General features: G+C 41.6%; 1 protein-coding gene across 5 annotated transcripts in view; it reads left to right on the top strand.

Annotated features, from left to right (window-relative positions):
- The first annotated feature begins 7100 nt into the window (after positions 1-7100).
- The window catches only part of ATP11A (ATPase phospholipid transporting 11A), a 133105-nt gene continuing 122029 nt past the window's right edge, over positions 7101-18176 (top strand). For all 5 annotated transcript variants that reach the window (XM_087757099.1, XM_087757098.1, XM_087757101.1 and 2 more), the window contains exon 1: positions 7101-7599. In XM_087757099.1, coding sequence (XP_087613225.1) covers positions 7561-7599 — 39 coding nt within the window. In that variant the 5' untranslated portion in view covers positions 7101-7560. The remainder of the gene's footprint in view (positions 7600-18176) is intronic.

Raw genomic sequence — 18176 nt, 5'->3', positions numbered from 1 at the left:
TAATACTTGCTACATGGATATGAAAAAGCTGTGTATAGAGCATTAATATTGAAAACACCACCAAAAATTATTTCAAAAACATTTATTGGAATACTGGTATCTTTGCTAATCTGAGAGAAAATGCTGATGACTTTTGGATAAGGGAAATGAAAGAGGTGCAATCTATGTCACTGTCATCTAGGACTTACCTACAGGAAAGAAAAGAATATGGACCGTACCTGTCCTACTTCCATCCTTACTGCCTGTGGGGGGTCATCAGGAGGTCTGGAGGGGTGAAGAAAGGACCTCCTCCCAGACACCCTCCTCCCAACACCACTCCACCTCTGCTGTGTCCACTCCCAGCACGTGAGAATGCAGCATCTAAGAATAACCAGGAGGGAGGGAAAGAGCAGAACGACGCAAAGGTACATGGGCTGTTCTCTGTGGGACAAGTCAGGTTGCCTTAGACTGCAGTGCTGTGTCCCTTTCGTAGGCATTTGTCCTCCAGCTGGTTGTAACTTTCGAACTGGAAAATCTGATGAGTGTAATCACTGCATCATTTTTATTCAAGCAAAAGGTTCATTTTTGTAGTGTTTAATATTTCTGGTACTTTATGTATTGATTTGTAACTACTCATGCTTCCTAAATAAACAGTTATAAAACAAATTGAACACAGTCAGGATAAAAAGCAGATATTCTTGAGAAACCTGAACCACAGCTTTTTTGAAGCCCAGAATGCTGATCCTGCTATATTTAGTGCCTTATTTGGTGGGAAAGAACAAACCACTAAAAGATTTCTTCCAGCTTCGATTGAATGCTACATCAGAACAAAAGTAATTCTACAGATGGCATTAAAATAGCCAGAAAGTGATATCCTTTTTATTTACTATCCTTTTGGAGGATCAGCTATTTGCTTTTATTGCTAGAAAATACTGTCAAAAAGTATTTCCTAACCTGGAAGTATGTTACGCTGAACACTAGTTGCACTAACTTAGAAAATACTGCCAAAAAATATTTCCTAACCTGGAAGTATGTTATGACAAATACTAGTTGCACTAACTAGTCCATCTGGTTATTATCATGGAAATGGTAGGAATTTTCATGTGCTTTTTTAAAAAGTAATCTCTTTTTTCTTGATATTTGGAGGAAAAACAAGCAGCCCCAAGACACACAATTTATTTTGAATTTGACAGTTTCACAATGTAGAACTATTACACAGTTAGACGGGCTGATCAGAACAATGAAAAAGGTGAAAAATATGTATGTAAAGGTGGGAACCAGACCTGTGAAGTGCTACGAAAAATAAAATGAAATAGCAAAATAATGTTCTGTCTCTTTAAGATACCAAAAATAACCCAGAATACTCTCCTCATCTAGATCCTGATACTGCACTCAGCTCTACAGCCACAGGAGTCTGACTGTGGGGAGTTCATTGCTGGATCGAGGCACTGAAGTGTAAAACAGAGACATAAGGCAAGACTAACATTAATGCAAATCCAAAGCGAAGAGAACACAAAGTTCACACAGCAGCAAGGATAGAATATTATTCACAATACCTATAGATTCCAGCATTTTCCTTTCTTCTGTTTATTTGCTGCTCATTTGTATCTTTTTTTTTCTCTTTGGTTATGCATGGCTGCCACTAATGAGGTTTGTCACTATTCCAACAACAAAGATCTCCGAAGGTACTTGTGTGTGGCGTTTGAATGGGAAAGCAGGTGAGTGAACAAGGAAATAAATGGAAGATCACATTAGTAACCATAGCAGCCAACAGCATTTCATCCCAGGAGAAGCTTCCTCTGGTGGAGGCTGGGTTTCCTTTTAATGAGTTTAATACAGTTTCACAGCGATGGGGCAAGTCTTCCCAACAGTCCACGTGACGGGACCGTCTACTGTCGTGTCAGTAGTAAGACCTTCCTGAATGCTGTGCCTTTCTTGATGAAAAGGATTACTTTGCAGCAGCCAGGGACTGAATCTCTTGCAAAGAGGTATTTGCTAATGACCAAGATTTCCCTGTGATTCATTAAGTTACACATACACAGGTAAGGCAGATGAACAAATCTTGGTTGTAATTGCAGAGAACTGCCTGAGCTGGCAGAAGATTGCAGCCAAACTATTTTAACTGATGTGCATTTATTTGATTGTGTCGGATACTTAGAAGCCAAACTCTGTTCTTTTAGAGGATTTTGTTAAGAAACTGTCTAACAAAGGTCACCTTTGTTAGCAAGGATGTGGGAATTACATTTTGTCATAATGACAGTGCATTTAGCTTCTGATTATAACAGAAGTTATGCGTTATTGCCAGAGGTTAGAAACAGAGAGGTCAACGAGTCAGAGATATGTCTCATTTTCACACATACTTTCTGGAAAAAACAGATCTAGGCAAAGAATGTCAAGCAGGAGTGAGGTGATCTTCAATCTCCAGTGCTTAATCCTCTGTCCTTTGGGCCACTCTACTTCTGAAGAAAATCACCATCACAGCGGTTTGATGCTGGCCATTGTACTTGCTTTGGCTTCACACTTTGACTTCACCTTCAATTTGTTAACTGTCCCGGGCAGGGAAGTCCTCAGAGTACCACAATAACCGTTAATTACATTCTTCTTCAAATGGAGTACACCTATCACAAACACCAGGCAGTGAAATGTTTTTAACATAAAACGAAGACTTCAAAATTAGTGTTGGTATCTCTTTTCACAAACAATATTCAGAAGGATCTGAGAAAATGCTATTTGCAATAGATCAAAGCACAAACATCTGTTCCACCGAGGGAATAATTTCCCTTGTTAATACAAATTAACTAGTTTAAATATACGGTGTAGATGCAAGAAAGAGAAGAAGTTGCTCTTTCGATTAGCTCTTCAGAAATATAATAGAGGGAGAGACACAATTAAGGAGTGATATATTTGTAGGGGAAAAGCAGGATCACTGCAGGATAAACGATTTCACTCAAAGCATACACCACTTTCTCAAGTAGATGAGCTGCATACAATTAATGGCTTTTCAGTCTCTGTAGTTTCCCTCTCCTCACACTGTTCTCGCATATGCCCATGTCAACTCTTACCACTTACAGTGGTTTCAAGAAGTATTTAGTCTCTTTGGCCAGAACTACTAGAGGTGCCTAGTCACTAATGTAATAGGAAGCAGGAATCTAAACAGATGTTAAACATCTTAAAATCTAGAACTCCAGTGCCTCTGATGTCTACCATATTATCAATGTATACTATATCACCATTGCGCCTATGATAACTGTGGAACTTTATTGGGGCCCAGCTTTAAATCCTGCCTTCCCACCTTCCGAAGCTGAGGTGGACTAAATCACAGAGGATCACTGCCTCAAGAAGAGAATTCAGCATGAAGTGAGCTGCTGCCCTTGGATCAGTCTCTCAACATTTTCACTGCAATTATGAGACAGGGTAACTCAATAAGGATTGCAAAGTAGCAGAAAATACAGCTGTACTTTAGAAGAGTAAATCTTTTCCAAACGAACATATTCACCCTGATGTCTAATGCTATTTTAAACAATGATCGGGATGTTTCAAGCAGAGCTGTAATGATACGGTAAATAAATCAGAAGGGATGTGAGATTCTGTGGTAAGTAGCAAGATCTAGAGCATTTGGCAATTCAGCTGGGCAGGTAGGAGCAGGCTGAGAGGCCAGTAATGGATCAGAAGAAATCATTCCATAAGAGCAGGAAGGAGAAATGGAGAGCAATAGAACAGGAGGTCTGATCTGCAGTCAGAAAAGAAGCAAGAAATTTAGAAAAGACAACTAGGTCACGCAAGGTAGAGACAGCATACAAGTAATTTTAGGAATTTATTTTTAAAACGAGAAACGAGGAGTGAAATAAATGTGATGGCATATTCAAAGACAAAGACGATTAGTTTAATAAATTGCTTAAAAGTGAAACATTGCATAATAGGCAGAACAGATCCATGACCGATATGATCAAGGTTCCTCTTTTGGCTCGACTGTGAAGTCACAATGTGACCTTTAGTAAAGTCACTTCAGGCTAGATCCAATAAAGGACTCAAGCACCTTAAGCCTGATTTAGGCAGATTTGAGGTACCTAAGTCCAAAAGTATGACCTAAACACCCTGCTCAGTTGCTTACTAACCCTGGAGGAGCTTCTTACTCCGAAAAGGCATATGTATCTGCTGTTCAGTTCTCTCGGCACCAACACTGCCCAGTCGGCAAGGGCGTGCTGTGTTAACCTTCAGTGGCCTACCAGTGCTCTTTTCTGGGCTGCACATTTAGGCTTCCTTTTTGTGGAAATACGGGCATAAAGGACAACTAATGCAGGCTAAGATTTCACCTCAACGTGCGCCCAGCTGTGCTCCTTTTCTCTCTTTTTCTTGGCAGCACAGTGCCACAGGTTCAATGGGAAAGGCAGAAAGATGCTGCTCAGCTTAGCTTGAGCAGTAGCCTGGAAACGGCAAATGCAAATCCGAGCGTGTTTCCCTTTCCCCTGCCCTTGACTGAAAGAGTCACTGAGAACAGAAGCCGTGGCCCTTTTTTCACCACAGAGAATATAGCCAACCTTTGCATCCACCTGGGACCTACACACACCAGCGGGCCCCAGGCTCTGGATCCAGGGAAACTGTTTCTCACAGCCCCATCTTGGTTACCTAAGCTGAGGAGACAGCAAGGAGCTCAGAAATATCCCCGTGATGATCATGCTCAGCACTGAGCTGTTGTTAACTGTTACTGGCTCATCAAGTGAACTGCCTTCCCTTCAGGAACGCTCTGTGTGGCGCACCAAGCAGCGTAGGCACCTCACACGGGTTCTCTAATGGAAAAAGTGTATACATATTGCAGGTTTTAACCTGTAGGAGTAATTACCTGCTTCTATAAAGAAATGACACTTAATTATGTGGAAAATATATTGCGGTATTTGGATGAAAGAAACTACTGAAAGTATTAAAAAAATAAAACTTTAGAAAGCAATTTTCTGCCTAATTTGAAAATTTGCTTTCATTCCAAATCTGGGTAGGAAGCAATGTCATTAAAGACATTGGATTGATTAAATGGCACAGTTTGACTAGAAATGGAATAAGTCGTAAAAATATTACATGAATATGAATATTCCATAGATTCTATGAAAATGGAATGGCTAGACAGAGAAGTATCCTAAAAACCAACTGAAACAATTTCCTGTTTCAGCTCTGCAATCTGTGTATTTTGACATTATCACCTTATGTTCATGAATTAGGTTCCTCTATGTTTTTCATAATAAACTAGTTCCCTAAAGAGTGATGTGTACACAGAATATTATTTTAATATGTAATTGTTCATATAAATAAACAGATAAGAAAGTAGTTTTGTGTTAACTCATGCAGTACTGCTAATTTTGAGAAAAATTCCTGTCATTTCATAGCTCTTTTAATCCTCTTCCCTTTTCAGTTTCAGTGATAATTTCTGGAAAGAGAAATGAAGTACACAACCCTATGTTACAGGAGTGTTACGTCTGTAAATAGGAGCATGAAAATGGGAGGTGCTGCAAAATAATATAAATTATTAGCAGTAAGTGAGATGAAGAAAATTGGGTTTTAGACCAACACCACTTTAGATTTTTAATAGCAACATTAGCTTGACCACACTGCACTTACTGCGCATTAAATTATACATTTTGCAATCTAACCAGTAATAAAAAATGCTGAACATATATAATGAATCTAAATTAAAGGTGACCTGTAAAGAATCAGTCACATGTCCTTTCTTAGTATTTATGTGATGATCTCAAATAGTGTAACCTCTATTTTTTCCACATATATTAGTTGCATAGAAATTCAGATACTCGTTAGGTTAGATTTTATGGTGTCCAGAGAATTGTGACAACACAAAAATCAAAGGAGCAAAAATTGCCTAGTTTTGGCCTTGAGCTAGGCGATAAAGGATAGCTTATGTGATCACTGCTAAAAAAAGGAATGGATTTTCCTAAGTATAAAACGCTTTTGATTTTGTTTGCTTTTGTTAAAATTAACTTTTTAAGTAAAATATTGAATTTTATGAAATTAATAAGTTCCAGTTTATTTTGGAGAAAACATTTAGCTTAAAGTCTTAGTTTTATATTAAGTTGTACAGAGTAACACACAAATTATCTGCGACTACCTACAAGATTCCTGCAAACTTGAGTGAATCCTTTGGTATGAATGGCATGAAAACACAACAGTTGAGGAAAACAAAGGCCTTGAGAGGTGTTGTTTCAGGTATCTTAAAAAAAATGGAATAAAGATAAGCTCCTACTTCTTGTTGTGCACATTTTTGCTGACTTCTGCTTATCCCTTCACCGACGACAAGTCATTTCCACTGTTTGCCAGCTTATTAGGGCTGTAATGTTTGGGCTTCAGCCACTGAAGAGAGCTTGCTTGAGCTGTTTTTGCTGCGCTTTACAAGCAGGAGCAGGTTTCCACCTGTTCCGCGTCCAGACCCAGCGCTGCGCCTCACCGCCGTAGCGTTATATTCAACGCTGCCCTTCCTCGGACGCCGGGACGTCAAGGAACACGCGCAGGCCCCTGCGAAGGAGATTGCGCCTTTAATACAATCTTGGCCTGCCGCGTGGTATCGCTAATAGGTACTTAAACGTATTTGCGGTCTAACGAGAGGCAGGTTGCACGCCGGGGCACAGCGGGCCGTCTAAGCAGAGCCAGCGTCCCCTCAGCCGGCGCACCGACGGGAGGGCGCCCCTCGCCCAGCCAACACCGCCGGCCCGGAGCTCCCCGGAAGGGCGCGGCGGCCGCTCCCTGTTCTTCTTTGCCTCCTCACCTTCCCCTCGCGTGGGGCGCCCGCCTCGCTTCTCCCGCCCCGCCGCCACTCGCGGCAGGCAGCGGGGCCGGGGGAAGCACCGGGGACAGGTGAAGGCGGGGAGGGAGGCTTGTAAATGTTCTTCTCCTCTCGGCAGGCTTTAGGCTCGCCCCCAGGCCAGCCACCGGCACGGGCGACCCCCCGCCAGGGAGCCGTTAACCATCGTTAGCGGCGGCGGGCACGCGGGCATACCGCTGCGCCAGCCCCGCGCCGCGCCTATGTGTGGAAAAGGAAGCGGGCGGGGTGGGGGGGTGGGGTGGCGGCGCGCGCATGCCCGCTCGCCCCGCGTGACGTGCGCTGCCGGGGCCGCCCGGCGAGATCAAAGCGAGAGCGGCGAGAGCAGCGCGAGCCGGGCCGGTACCGGGCGGCTCGGCGCGCGTGAGGGCGGCCCCCTCCTCCCCCCGCCCCGCCCGGCGGATAAAGCCCTGGGCGGCCCCGCGGGGCGGGCAGAGCAGCGCGGGGGGCGGGAGCTGGAGCCGGGCGAGCCCTTCACGGGAGCCGGCGGTTTTCCCTCCCTGCCTCCCCTCCACGAAAGCGTTGTGGCGGCGGCGGCGCCGGGGGGCATGAGGGTCCGCGGGGCGCCGCGCCGCAGCGGCGGCGGCGAGCACGTGGCATAGCCGGGACGGCGGCGAGCGCCGGGCCGGGGTAACAGCGGTCCGGCGGGGCGAGCGCGGTCCCCTGCATGTGGAAAGTGAGGCGAGCCAGGGAGCCCGGCGGCACCGGCGAGCACCCGGCGGCGCGGTCCTGAGTGCCCGGGCAGCGGCGGCCGCCCGCCCGCCATGGATTGCAGCCTCCTCCGGACCCTCATCAGCCGATACGTGAGTACCGCCGGCCGGGCCCGTCCCGGCGGGGCCCCGCCGGCCCGGGAGCCGCCTGTGAGGAATCCCTCTGCGGGGCTTCCCCTGAAAGCGCAGCTCGTACCCCAGCGGATGAGAGAGCCCCCGCCGCCCGGTGAGGCGGAGGGAGGCCTTGAGCCTTTGCTGGGTGGCGCGGTGGCCCCCGCTGGCCGCGGGGGCTCGGTCAGGAGTTCGGCGGTCCCGTGACTCGCACGGGGGCCGGGGCGGCCCCGGGGGCCGCTGCTCGCCGCGTTCGCTGTCAGCGGGGGCTGCCGCGGCTGTGAATGGGTTCCCTGCAGCCCGCTCCCCGGGCGGGTGGCTGCGGGGCGGTCCTTCGCCAAACCAGAACGGGCTGACCTGAGTGCAAAGCGCTGTAACTTACGGTCTGCTGAGATACGTGGTTATCAGGGCAGATAAAACCTCTAGTGTGTGGGTTTTGCTTTTTTTTTTTTTTTTTTTTTTTCTTTCTCCTTGTTATACTGTTTCAGTCAAGCTGCTTTTTGGGGAATTGTCCAATTTAAATCCACTGACGAATGGTCAGAATAGTCTTAAGGTTTCTAGTGTGTGGTGAGATTCAAACGCACTAAACGTGGTGTACTTCGGGGAAAGAGAGTTGATCTGGCTTATTGGTCGGCGTGTTTTCCCCCAGCTATACCGCCTGAAAGAGCAAATCAGTAATGCATTAGAGCAGATTCAAGCGTAGGTTGAGGTGTGGCAGTGAGTGCGAATCCAGTTTCATTGAATCCCTAACAAATGTTCAGGATAATGGTTTTAGTAAATTGGTGGAATGCCAGTCAGTGCCGGGTTGTACAATACAAGGGCTGGGGACCACTAATACCAGGAAACTGCAAACCCAACTTCTGGTTTTGGGTGTAGAACAAATTTAAAAAAAGATGGGGGGAGGTAATTAGGCTTTCCAAATACCTATAGCTTTTCCTCCCGTGCAGAAAGTACTGTGAGGAAGCTTTCATGCTCTGACCAAGCAAAAGTAAATACACTTAGTTTTGTGCATGTCAGGAGCTATCTCCACATAATACAGGCTGAAGTCTTTCTTTAAGTATGAACAAAGAAAAATAGCAGAGGTGAAAAACGACTGGATTTTTTTTTTTCTGTTTACAATAGGGTATTATGTGGGATGAGGAGAGAATGGAGAGGTGTGTACTGAAAGCAGCTATCTGTATATGGATCCTGAGACAGTGGCCATGAGGGAAGGAGGAGAAGCAGTAGTCTCTGTGGATATGCATAGGCCAGGTGAACTGTGCTGGGCTCTGTTTGGAAGCAGGCAGGATCAGTTTGGGTGTAGTGATCTATCAGTGCTGATCTAACTGTTGGATTCAGGTTAAGATTTTTTTTTTTTTTGTGTGTGTTTGTGTGCTCACTTCTGGAACCTGTACAAATAATGCATTCGTTGTGCATAGAGCATACTGTGGTCTCTAAAATCTCTTCTGCATAACATTGTTGCTGACCTCTCCTTCAGAGTAGGCTTAAGCATCAAATATAAAAGAAACAGGCTTGAGAGTAACTACAGTAGTTACTTTAAAAGATGAAGATGTATGTGAGAAGACTATGTTGAAAATAAGGCACTTGAGCTTTTAAGTTGTGGACTGTCATTGCCCTCTTTTACTGCTGATGAGAGTGCAGTCTAAAAGCTAAATGAAACATTATTATATCTCATGTGAGGAAGTGTTCCTATTTCCTAGATCACACTACTTTCTGTATTGTATGTATGCCAATAGGCTATGTCTAAATAAGTGCCTAGCTGTTCCAGGCTCCCTTGTATATTTTTACCTGTTGCTTCTTTTTCTTTTGCATTCCTTCAGTTTCTTAATTTTGAATCCTTTCTTCCAAGGAAAGATCATTTTGAAAAAAGCTGCTGTAAATAAATTTTGTTCATAATTTCAGTAAGGTTATTAATATCTGGCAAGCTGATGCCTGTGTGTGTGGTTTGTGTTCTTTTTGTTTTTTTATCTCCATGGTTCAACTATTTTTTGTACAGCTACAGCAGTGAAAATGAAAATTAATGGTTTGAATGATGGGCCTGAAACTGACTGCTGTACATGAGCAGCAGATGCATGTTGTCAGTGTTGCTCCATAGTTGTTCACTCAAGCTCTGTACACACCAGCTATGCCTCACAAGTGTAGATGTGCTTGCCTCTTTCCAAGCTGCTTTTTAATAAGGGAGACAAGGCAGTGACACTTCCACAGGAGAGCCAAAGAACATAGGTACATTTTGTGCTTGTATCAAAGTAAACTCAAGCTTGGGTTTAGTTAAAACCTCTACAGAAACTATTCAATGATCGAGGTCCTAGAACTATGAGTTTTTGTTCTGCAAGTTGTGTCCTGGACTTGCTCAGCTGCAGGTCCTTCCCAGAGCAGGCTGGTCTCTGGATTATCCCGAGAACCCTGGCTGATGCAGGCTGGAGATGTGGAGGTAGCTGGGAGCTCTTACCAGTGCTATGGTGTGATCGTGGGATAACAAACAGCTGCTATGGGTTGTACTAATGGAGACTTCGAAGAGGATGGTTTCTCAGAGTTCTGCATCATTTCTTGTCCTTCCCTGTACTATATGTCGTAGGACATAAAGGCATAAGTTAAATACCAGGGTTCTTGTCCTGATTGTGAAGGTCCCCCCCCTTTCCCTTACTGTTGTTGCAGTTGCTGTCCTGGAGCAATGCAAAATAGCGTGTATCTCCAAGGCCCTGTGGAAGCATAACAGTGACTGGGTGCTGTTAGTTCAAGTTGAAGTCAGTTTCCTGGTTAGCATTTTCAAATACTTGTCTGCTGTTTTAACTGCATTGAGTGTCGTCTTTGTATCTTCCACGCATTGGAACAGTTCAGTGATGTGGGTTGAATAAGATACATGTTCAGCATGCTAGTCATACTATAGTTTATACCTCTTCACCAAGAGTTGGTGTAGCCTCTTAGGACAGAGGCAGTGATGTCTTACTAAATTTCTAAATTGACATTCTGTTGTTCTGCCTCGTTATATCCATCCTGCAAACTTTTTTATTTGTTTTCACTTCAGCTCTTATTTCCCCTTACCATTACTGCAGCTATGCACAATTTTTAGGACTGTTGGTGAAGAATAACTTTCTATATAAAAGGTGTTTGTTTCACCGCAGTGCAGCTGACATGAAGTTCAATGAAGTTTTCGAAATGCTTCGTGATCCTTCAAGTTGAAATATAGCAATGTAACTTTTCATAATTGCATCTGAGATTATTCTGTATATTTTACTGCTTCAAACTGTATGAGCTATAGTAGAGGCATCTCTAAGTAACAAAATAGAAACATCTTTATATACAGCTTTTCCAGTATGTGGAACCGCATAATCTGAATAATCCTTCTACGATAAGATAAATTTTGACAACTCTATTGTTTAATTTACTTTCCCAAATAATAGAAATAATGGCTATGTGGGGGTAGTATGAAAATTGCCTTGGGGGGGCTGCTGTTTGTCACATACTCTATTGAAATATAACCTCTTTCTGGATGTTGCTTTTGCATCAGACAACATGCTTCTCTGTCTTCTCCTTGGATAGTTTGTGTGTTTCCCTGAGGATGTATGCTACCCCAAGGAGGGTAGCCTCACAGCCTGAGAATATGGAATTAGTGTGTACTGTCCTGTAAGTGTCACACAGAGCCTGCTGTCTGCTCAGTAATGAGAGGAACTTGTTAGCTTTATATTAAGCAGTACAGTAGTTAGAGAAAAAACAAACATACAATGATAATTAAAACTGTGTCCATACAAGATTAGCTTCTGTTTTATAGTTAGATTATTTGGGACGCTGTGTGGATATCATGAAGCAATGTGTTTTGCCCATATAACTGCAATTGCATTAGTTATTTCTGGTAAATTATTTCTTGCTGATCTTGGGACTTCTGGAGTTCTTCCTCTTTATGGTCAAGAGATGGCTAATAATCTTAAAACAAGTCTTGATGACATCTTGTCTTCCATAAAATGAGCGTTTACTTTCCTTAATAAAACATGTGCATATGTCTTTTGTATGTTCACAATGGCTGGTTATGACTGAATGTGGATTTGGATGTTCCTGAATATAGTGGGTTTGAATATATCTGGGCAATCTGGAAAAATGTCACTCTTCAGCATATGTTTGTTTGGACACTAAATGGTTGCTAAACATCTTGCAGTCTATGGTGACAGTCTGGTCTGTATTTGTAAGACAGCTGGCCCTCATCAGTAAATGCTCCTGCCCAGGTTGGTGGCTTTGGGTTGTACAATAAATACTACTAGGTCAGAGGTCTGTATTACTGAACTGTTTTGCCTGTATTATATAGTATATTTAGAGATCCTGCCACTTTATTGCTTCTCCTCTTTCGTGTTCTCCTATTACTTCAGGATTACAAATCTGGATGTTAAGTATTTGTTGCCTGTGTAAATACCTCTAAATGTGTATAGCAGCAGATAAGATTCACTTCCAGAAGGAACAGTGATTTATTACAGCTCTGGCCTCTGGGAAGCTTCTGGCCTATTAGTTCTGCAGATATTTATGCAAAATCTTTTTTTGGGAGGTTAGAATAAATGAGTTTACAAATGGATGCTTTATTTTTCACTTGTATAGAAGTGGGTCAACTTTAATCATAGTTTGAGATGGTGATTGCCTAGCCTAACCAGGAAGTTATGTTAGGGGTTTTTAGCAAGTTTCTTACTAAGTTTCACAACAGCCTGTGGCTTTTGGTCATTGATTTAGACAATTTTGTTGTTTCTAATGGCAGTATAATTCTAAAACTGTCTTCTAATTAGATTTTCTAAGTATTTTACTTGTGTATGTAGTCTTGGTAGAAATAATGAATATTGAGCTTCAGGTTTTTTTCCATTTATCTAGCTTTGATACAGCAAAGGCTGGTAACTGCTCTGACCTGAAAGCTGGAGAAATTGTAAGCCTCAGTGCTCTGGAATTATTTGTGTCTAAAACAACAGTCCATTTATCAAGCGTTTTAGATGACCTCCTGTTTTTAATCTAAGTTCAGTTAATACGTATGAGGGTACCCTTGCATTCCAGTTCTTGCTTTTGCCCCTAGTCATTCAGCTTTCTCTGCACCTTTACAGACTGATATCAAACTAGTACTGTCTCGATGTTTCTTAGTCAGGATGCCTGTTAAAATAAACACTGTTTTGTTCCTAGCTGTCGCTTATTGTAAGTTAAAAGGTTTGTGGTTTGGTTTTTTTTTTTTTACATTCCAGGGTTATAATTTGACAAAATCTTAAGCTGTTTTAAATGTCACATAAATGTGTTTATGTACTGACTCCTTGCAAACTGTCCTGATCGTACAAAAGGTGTTTTCAATAGGGGCTCTGCCTGTATTCACAGGTCAGCAATTGATAACTTGCATTTTTGAAGCGTTTGTGTCTATACCTGGTATGTAATGCATTTTTGTTACCTCTTGTGGAAGTCAGTGTGTCACAATGTTTTCTTGAAACCTGAGCTGCTTCCCATCTGGCGTATCTGCTTCACTGTGGGTACCGCTTCTTTCTGGTGTGGGATGCGTGACAGAGCGCCTCTGACAGCAGGAGTAGCTTCTGAATTCTTCTTTCCCCAAGCGCCATTGCTTTGTTATTCTCCTAACTGCTTCTTTTTGGGGGGTGGGAAGAGTCTGTATGGCGTGCTGCCTGCATACTTTTCAACCTGTCATTTAAAAAAGGCAAAGTTTGAAAGCTTTACTTGCCTCAGAAGTTAATTCTGCTGAACGTTGAGTGTGGCTGACAGGATTTGGCACTTCTGCAAACCGAACTAGCTCTCGTGTACTAGCAGTGACTCTTGTTGTGTTCATTCTGGCTTTGTAATGTACTCTTAAGATGTTTCAGTATAATCCGAGGCTCAGAAAAAAAAACCCAAACCAAACCCCGGACACCCTTCCTTTCCCTATCAATTAATTATTGCTGAGGGGCAGTAAGCATGGACAATTGCATGGGCTTTGTTTTCCCCCTCCACCTACCCCATCAATTAGCTAATTTACACAAGAAAAACATGATTTCCTTTTTCTTTTGAGAATAAACAAATTAAAATAGGACATTGTGTATGTAAAACAGCTCACTTACAGGAAGCCAGAGTACATATTACAAGCTGGTTGCTATTGACTACAAAACATTGCTCATCTGCACTCATCAGATGCTCTCCGAGAGTAGAAAACATTGCTTTTGGAGTATCTAATTTGTAGAAGTGTTTCAGTGACTTAAAATAGATCAAGAACTTTTAACCTTGCCATTTTTAGCATCAAAAATACTTGTCTCTTCCGAGATGAGAACTGCATAGTTCCTTTTGTCTTTTGATAGTGTGTTATTGATTTAAAAAAAAAATTTAATGTAGTTCTGCTTTTATGCCTTTTCTAAAGCACCACAGAGTATCAATACTGAAAGCAGGAAGCCTTTTCAAAATAATTTTTGGGAATGAAGGAGGGCAAGATACAACGTAGCCCATTTATAGCTTCACATCTCTGGTCACAGTTTCTCATTCATTCTTTGCTCTTGTCATACAATAGTAATTGAAACAAGAAAAGTGGTAAGATGGATTGGGATTTTCTAATGAGTCTGCTTTTTTGAACCCAAAACACGTAGAAAACAGTAACTGGGCTGACAAGTAAAACGTTCCATAAATATCATAGCTGGCTACTGTTTGTGCTGTCGAGATGGGGATAATAAACTTGTTTAATCTAACTAGGTTTAAGTGCGACTAGAAAACAGTTGTGTTTTTTGAGGAGCTGCAGCCTGATTGACAGTAAGATGTCTCCTCCATGTCATTTGCAGGTGTGGCAGGGAGAGGAAACCAAGAGAAACCTGTGCCACAGAAAAGACTCAGCAGATGTTTTAACACCTGTTATGCAACTGGATTAAACTTTACTGGGTGTTTTTGAGCAAAATAGCCTGCCTCTCCTCATGTAATTCTTTTAGTCAGATTATATTTTTCCAGAATAATGCTTCTTATTCTACTGTTTTACCATTACACAGGATAATGTAGTATTTCTATTTGTATAATTGTCAAGGGACATTTCAGTTGAAGTTCATCCTGAGCTATGAGGCAGAATGGCACTGGAATGCTGTTATCTTCTCTGCTATAATTGCCATGGCAACAGCTGCAGGTAGACAAGGCAAACGAAGGATTCTTTTTCTATATCATACAGACACCAGTTGTGGTTTTTTTTTTCTTCACTCTCAATAATGGCTCTGAGAAGCCTGTGGCACAAACATGCTCTGAGTCATCATGAAAAGTGTTTTGGTTTTTTTCAATTTAACTTTGATTTTAGTTTTTTAAGTGTTGAGTATTTGTGATACTATATTAAAAATGCACTCTTTCTAGGAAGAAACTGTCAGCCTAGCCTGGATTATTCTAGGAGACTGAGATGAGCCAGTGGCTGGGGAGTTTGTTTGGAACATCACAGAAGACCACAGACTGATAAGGCACCTAAATATCTTTGTGGATCTGGATGTTAATTTCTCTGTGCACGCATCTATCCTTAGGACAGGGATCAAAGTATTACCCAGCTCTTCCATAGAGAGAAGTTGTAAGGGTAGCTTAATGCTTTCAGGTAATAAAATTACTATGTCACAGGAAGAAAACTGGGTGTGGACGTAAGCCTATAATCACTGTTTTAGGGTTGTTTTTTTTCTTGTTACTTAACAGTAACTTCAGCAGTTCTACACTGCTTCCCCTTCTGCTACCCCTGATTTCCCCCTTTATTCCTCCATCTGCATACATGCACGTGCATTCACGTGCAGATGTGTGCACATGTACTTCCTGAAATTGTATGCACTTCATTTGGCAATGTCAAGAATTATGCCAAGATTTACCAGGGATCCAGATGTGTATTGGTATGTTAAAAAAAAAAAAAAAAAAAAGAGCAGGGACGACGACTTCATACTAGCTCTTCTGTCTGGTTACTGAGGTATACTGTGAAACCATGTTCTGAGATGCTTGTTCTTCTTTGTTATCATGATAGTTACTACAAGCATGAAAGCTTAAGAATTTGGAGATTTCATAGGGACACTTCTCCACTTATTCTGCTCTTCCCTGTAGACTAATTTCCCTTTTAGAAATAAGACACTGGTTAATTTGTTTCCTTCATTAATCATTAAACTCATCTAGATACCGGGCCGGGTGAGGGGGGAATAGTGTTTCTTTTTCCTGGTGGCACTGACCAATCTCTTTGCTTCATTCAAAAGAGGATTTCATCTAACCTATTTTAAATAGAGGATTAAGGACAATTAGGCTCTTCTACTTCGCCACTAAGATAAGATGTTGTGAAATCCTCTGAAAAGCACATCAGATGTGCCAGTAGAGTTTTGCAAAATTAATGTCAATAATCAAACCAGTTATATGCAGAAAAAAAGAAACTTTGTGTATGAAGTACTTGTCTGGAGAAAATTGTGTGGATGAACTGGGGAGAGGGAAGGAACTGAACTGTTTACCCAGTAGTTTTTTGTCTCTAATGCTTCTAGTTTACATTGTGAAGTAGACATGTAGATGAACTGAAATGGATTTCTTGTTATCGGAATTGCATTAGCAACTTGCAGTTCATGCTTAGCATTTTACGTAGCCCTTCACATCTTTTCAAAGTACTATTAATGTGTTGTTTGCACAAATGATTATAACGAAGTACAAACACTAGTATCCATTTTCTGTGCTTGTATAACTATTTTATGCCACTCATAATGAATATAAGTGGCCTCTCTTGAGGTGGATCTGAATCAGCAGTGGCATTTGATAGCTAACATTAAACTGCAATACTTTTCAGGAGGTCATTACAAAATAAAGCCATGAAAAACACTACTGTTATTGGAACATATACAATGTGCATAAGACAGTATAATGATTAATGTGAGGGGAAAAAATGGCTGTGTATATTTTGGAGATTTGGCTACCAAATCTGTCCTGTAAATGATAGAACTGACTGACTTCCATGACATGTGGATAGTACGCTGCAAAGGTACAAAGAAGATAGTTAAGTGACCTTTGTCCCTGTGAAATTGCTCTTGCAGTCGTAAGTTTATTACTAGCAGTTGTAGGTAGGTTACTGATAGTCATAGTTCCTTTAGTTTTGTTTCTTGCAGAACACTAGTCTAGAGAGTTCAATCTAGCCTTATTTATGGAGGATAATACACCTGAAGAAGGGTGGTCCAGAAAAAGCTGAAGTCTCTTTCATCTTATTCATGAGGTGACTTGGAGTCAAATAAACTGTAATTTCTCAGACTGGCATAAACAGCGTTTCCTGAGTAAGTGGAGTGTTTGGCTCTGGGGTCCCAAAGCTGACTTGAAGGAGAGTTGTGGTTTTCCGTTAAAATAATCTGGTGTCTTTGCCTATGGCTTTGGCTTCGTCCTATGCCTCTGCATGCCTTCTATCTTCAGATGTTTTAATCCTGGTACCTGTTAGGCTATCATTATGACTTTAGCTATAAAGCCTGGTATCAAACTTTACTGGTGAGTAACAGAAATGACCTGTCAGTCACTGGATGTGTTTTGGGTAGAGTATAACAAATATGGAGGAAACGTTTTTGGGAAGGTTGAAGTCCTGCTTATTCTGTGATCCACCCCTGCCTTAAGAGGGAGAAGACATTATTTAAAATTTAACTGCCATGATAGCTCTTAGAAACCAGGCTGCCATTTAATCTTACCGTAAAACATACCTATGTAGAAACAGGCTCTTTCAGTATGTGAAATACGATTTGTATGAGAGAGGATACTGCAAAGGTAGGCTCAAAACAGTTTATTGACCAAGTCGTGGCTAAAAAAATAATTAACTCTTATGCTGATGTTAGCAGGAATATAATGTAAATAAGTTCGGGACGGACATTTTGCTTTAGTTAAAAAGACTCCTTACACTATAAGCAGATTTTGATTGATTAGTGTTAGTGCTTTTCTTTAGTTTAATGCTCAGCATTTTCTCTGTAAACATGGAATATACCGAAATGCTGTTGGTGTTTTGTGTTACAGAATAGTTTCAACTCCTTTCTAGTAAATTATGTGTAGCTTCCTTTTCTTTGATTTATCAGTCGAATTACATTAACAGTAAGTGTGATCTTAAGAGTTATTTAAAAATCTTTCACATTCTAGCTTCCTGACCACCAGTATGAACTTTGGAAAGCTTAATTCTCATAAAAACCTTCTGTTTATCATTTAGGCTTAAAAAACCCCCTCAAAGATTTATCAGGTAACCTCAAGTATTACAAACATTGTGAAGTTAATTTAATGTTTAAAATCAAATGTATAGATATAAAAAATGTCTTGTACTGTCTCATTTTTAAGAATATTTAGTATTTTTATCCTTTTGTACCAGATTTTCAACCAATTCCTGACTACCTTAAACTAAAGCAGTTCTAGGGCTTCTAAATAAATCCACGCTTTCTTGACTTTAAGCTCTTTGCAAGAATGTATATCCTCTGTACAACAGATACATAGCCACTTAAATATATGGCTGGTCTTTAATATCATAGTGGGGAGGATGGGGGCAGGTTGGTTAAAGCTGAGATAAGAATTTTGTTTGACAGTCATTGAGCACAACTAGAAAATTCTTTCACCTTCTAAGATTAAAAAAAAACCTAACCCAC

This window comes from Nipponia nippon, unplaced genomic scaffold (assembly GCF_047370975.1).
Source record: "Nipponia nippon isolate SJK-2023a ecotype South Korea unplaced genomic scaffold, ASM4737097v1 scaffold_2, whole genome shotgun sequence".
Taxonomy (NCBI): Eukaryota; Metazoa; Chordata; class Aves; order Pelecaniformes; family Threskiornithidae; genus Nipponia; species Nipponia nippon.
Note: the sequence above shows the minus strand (reverse complement) of the source record. Positions and strands in the feature narration are given on the sequence as shown.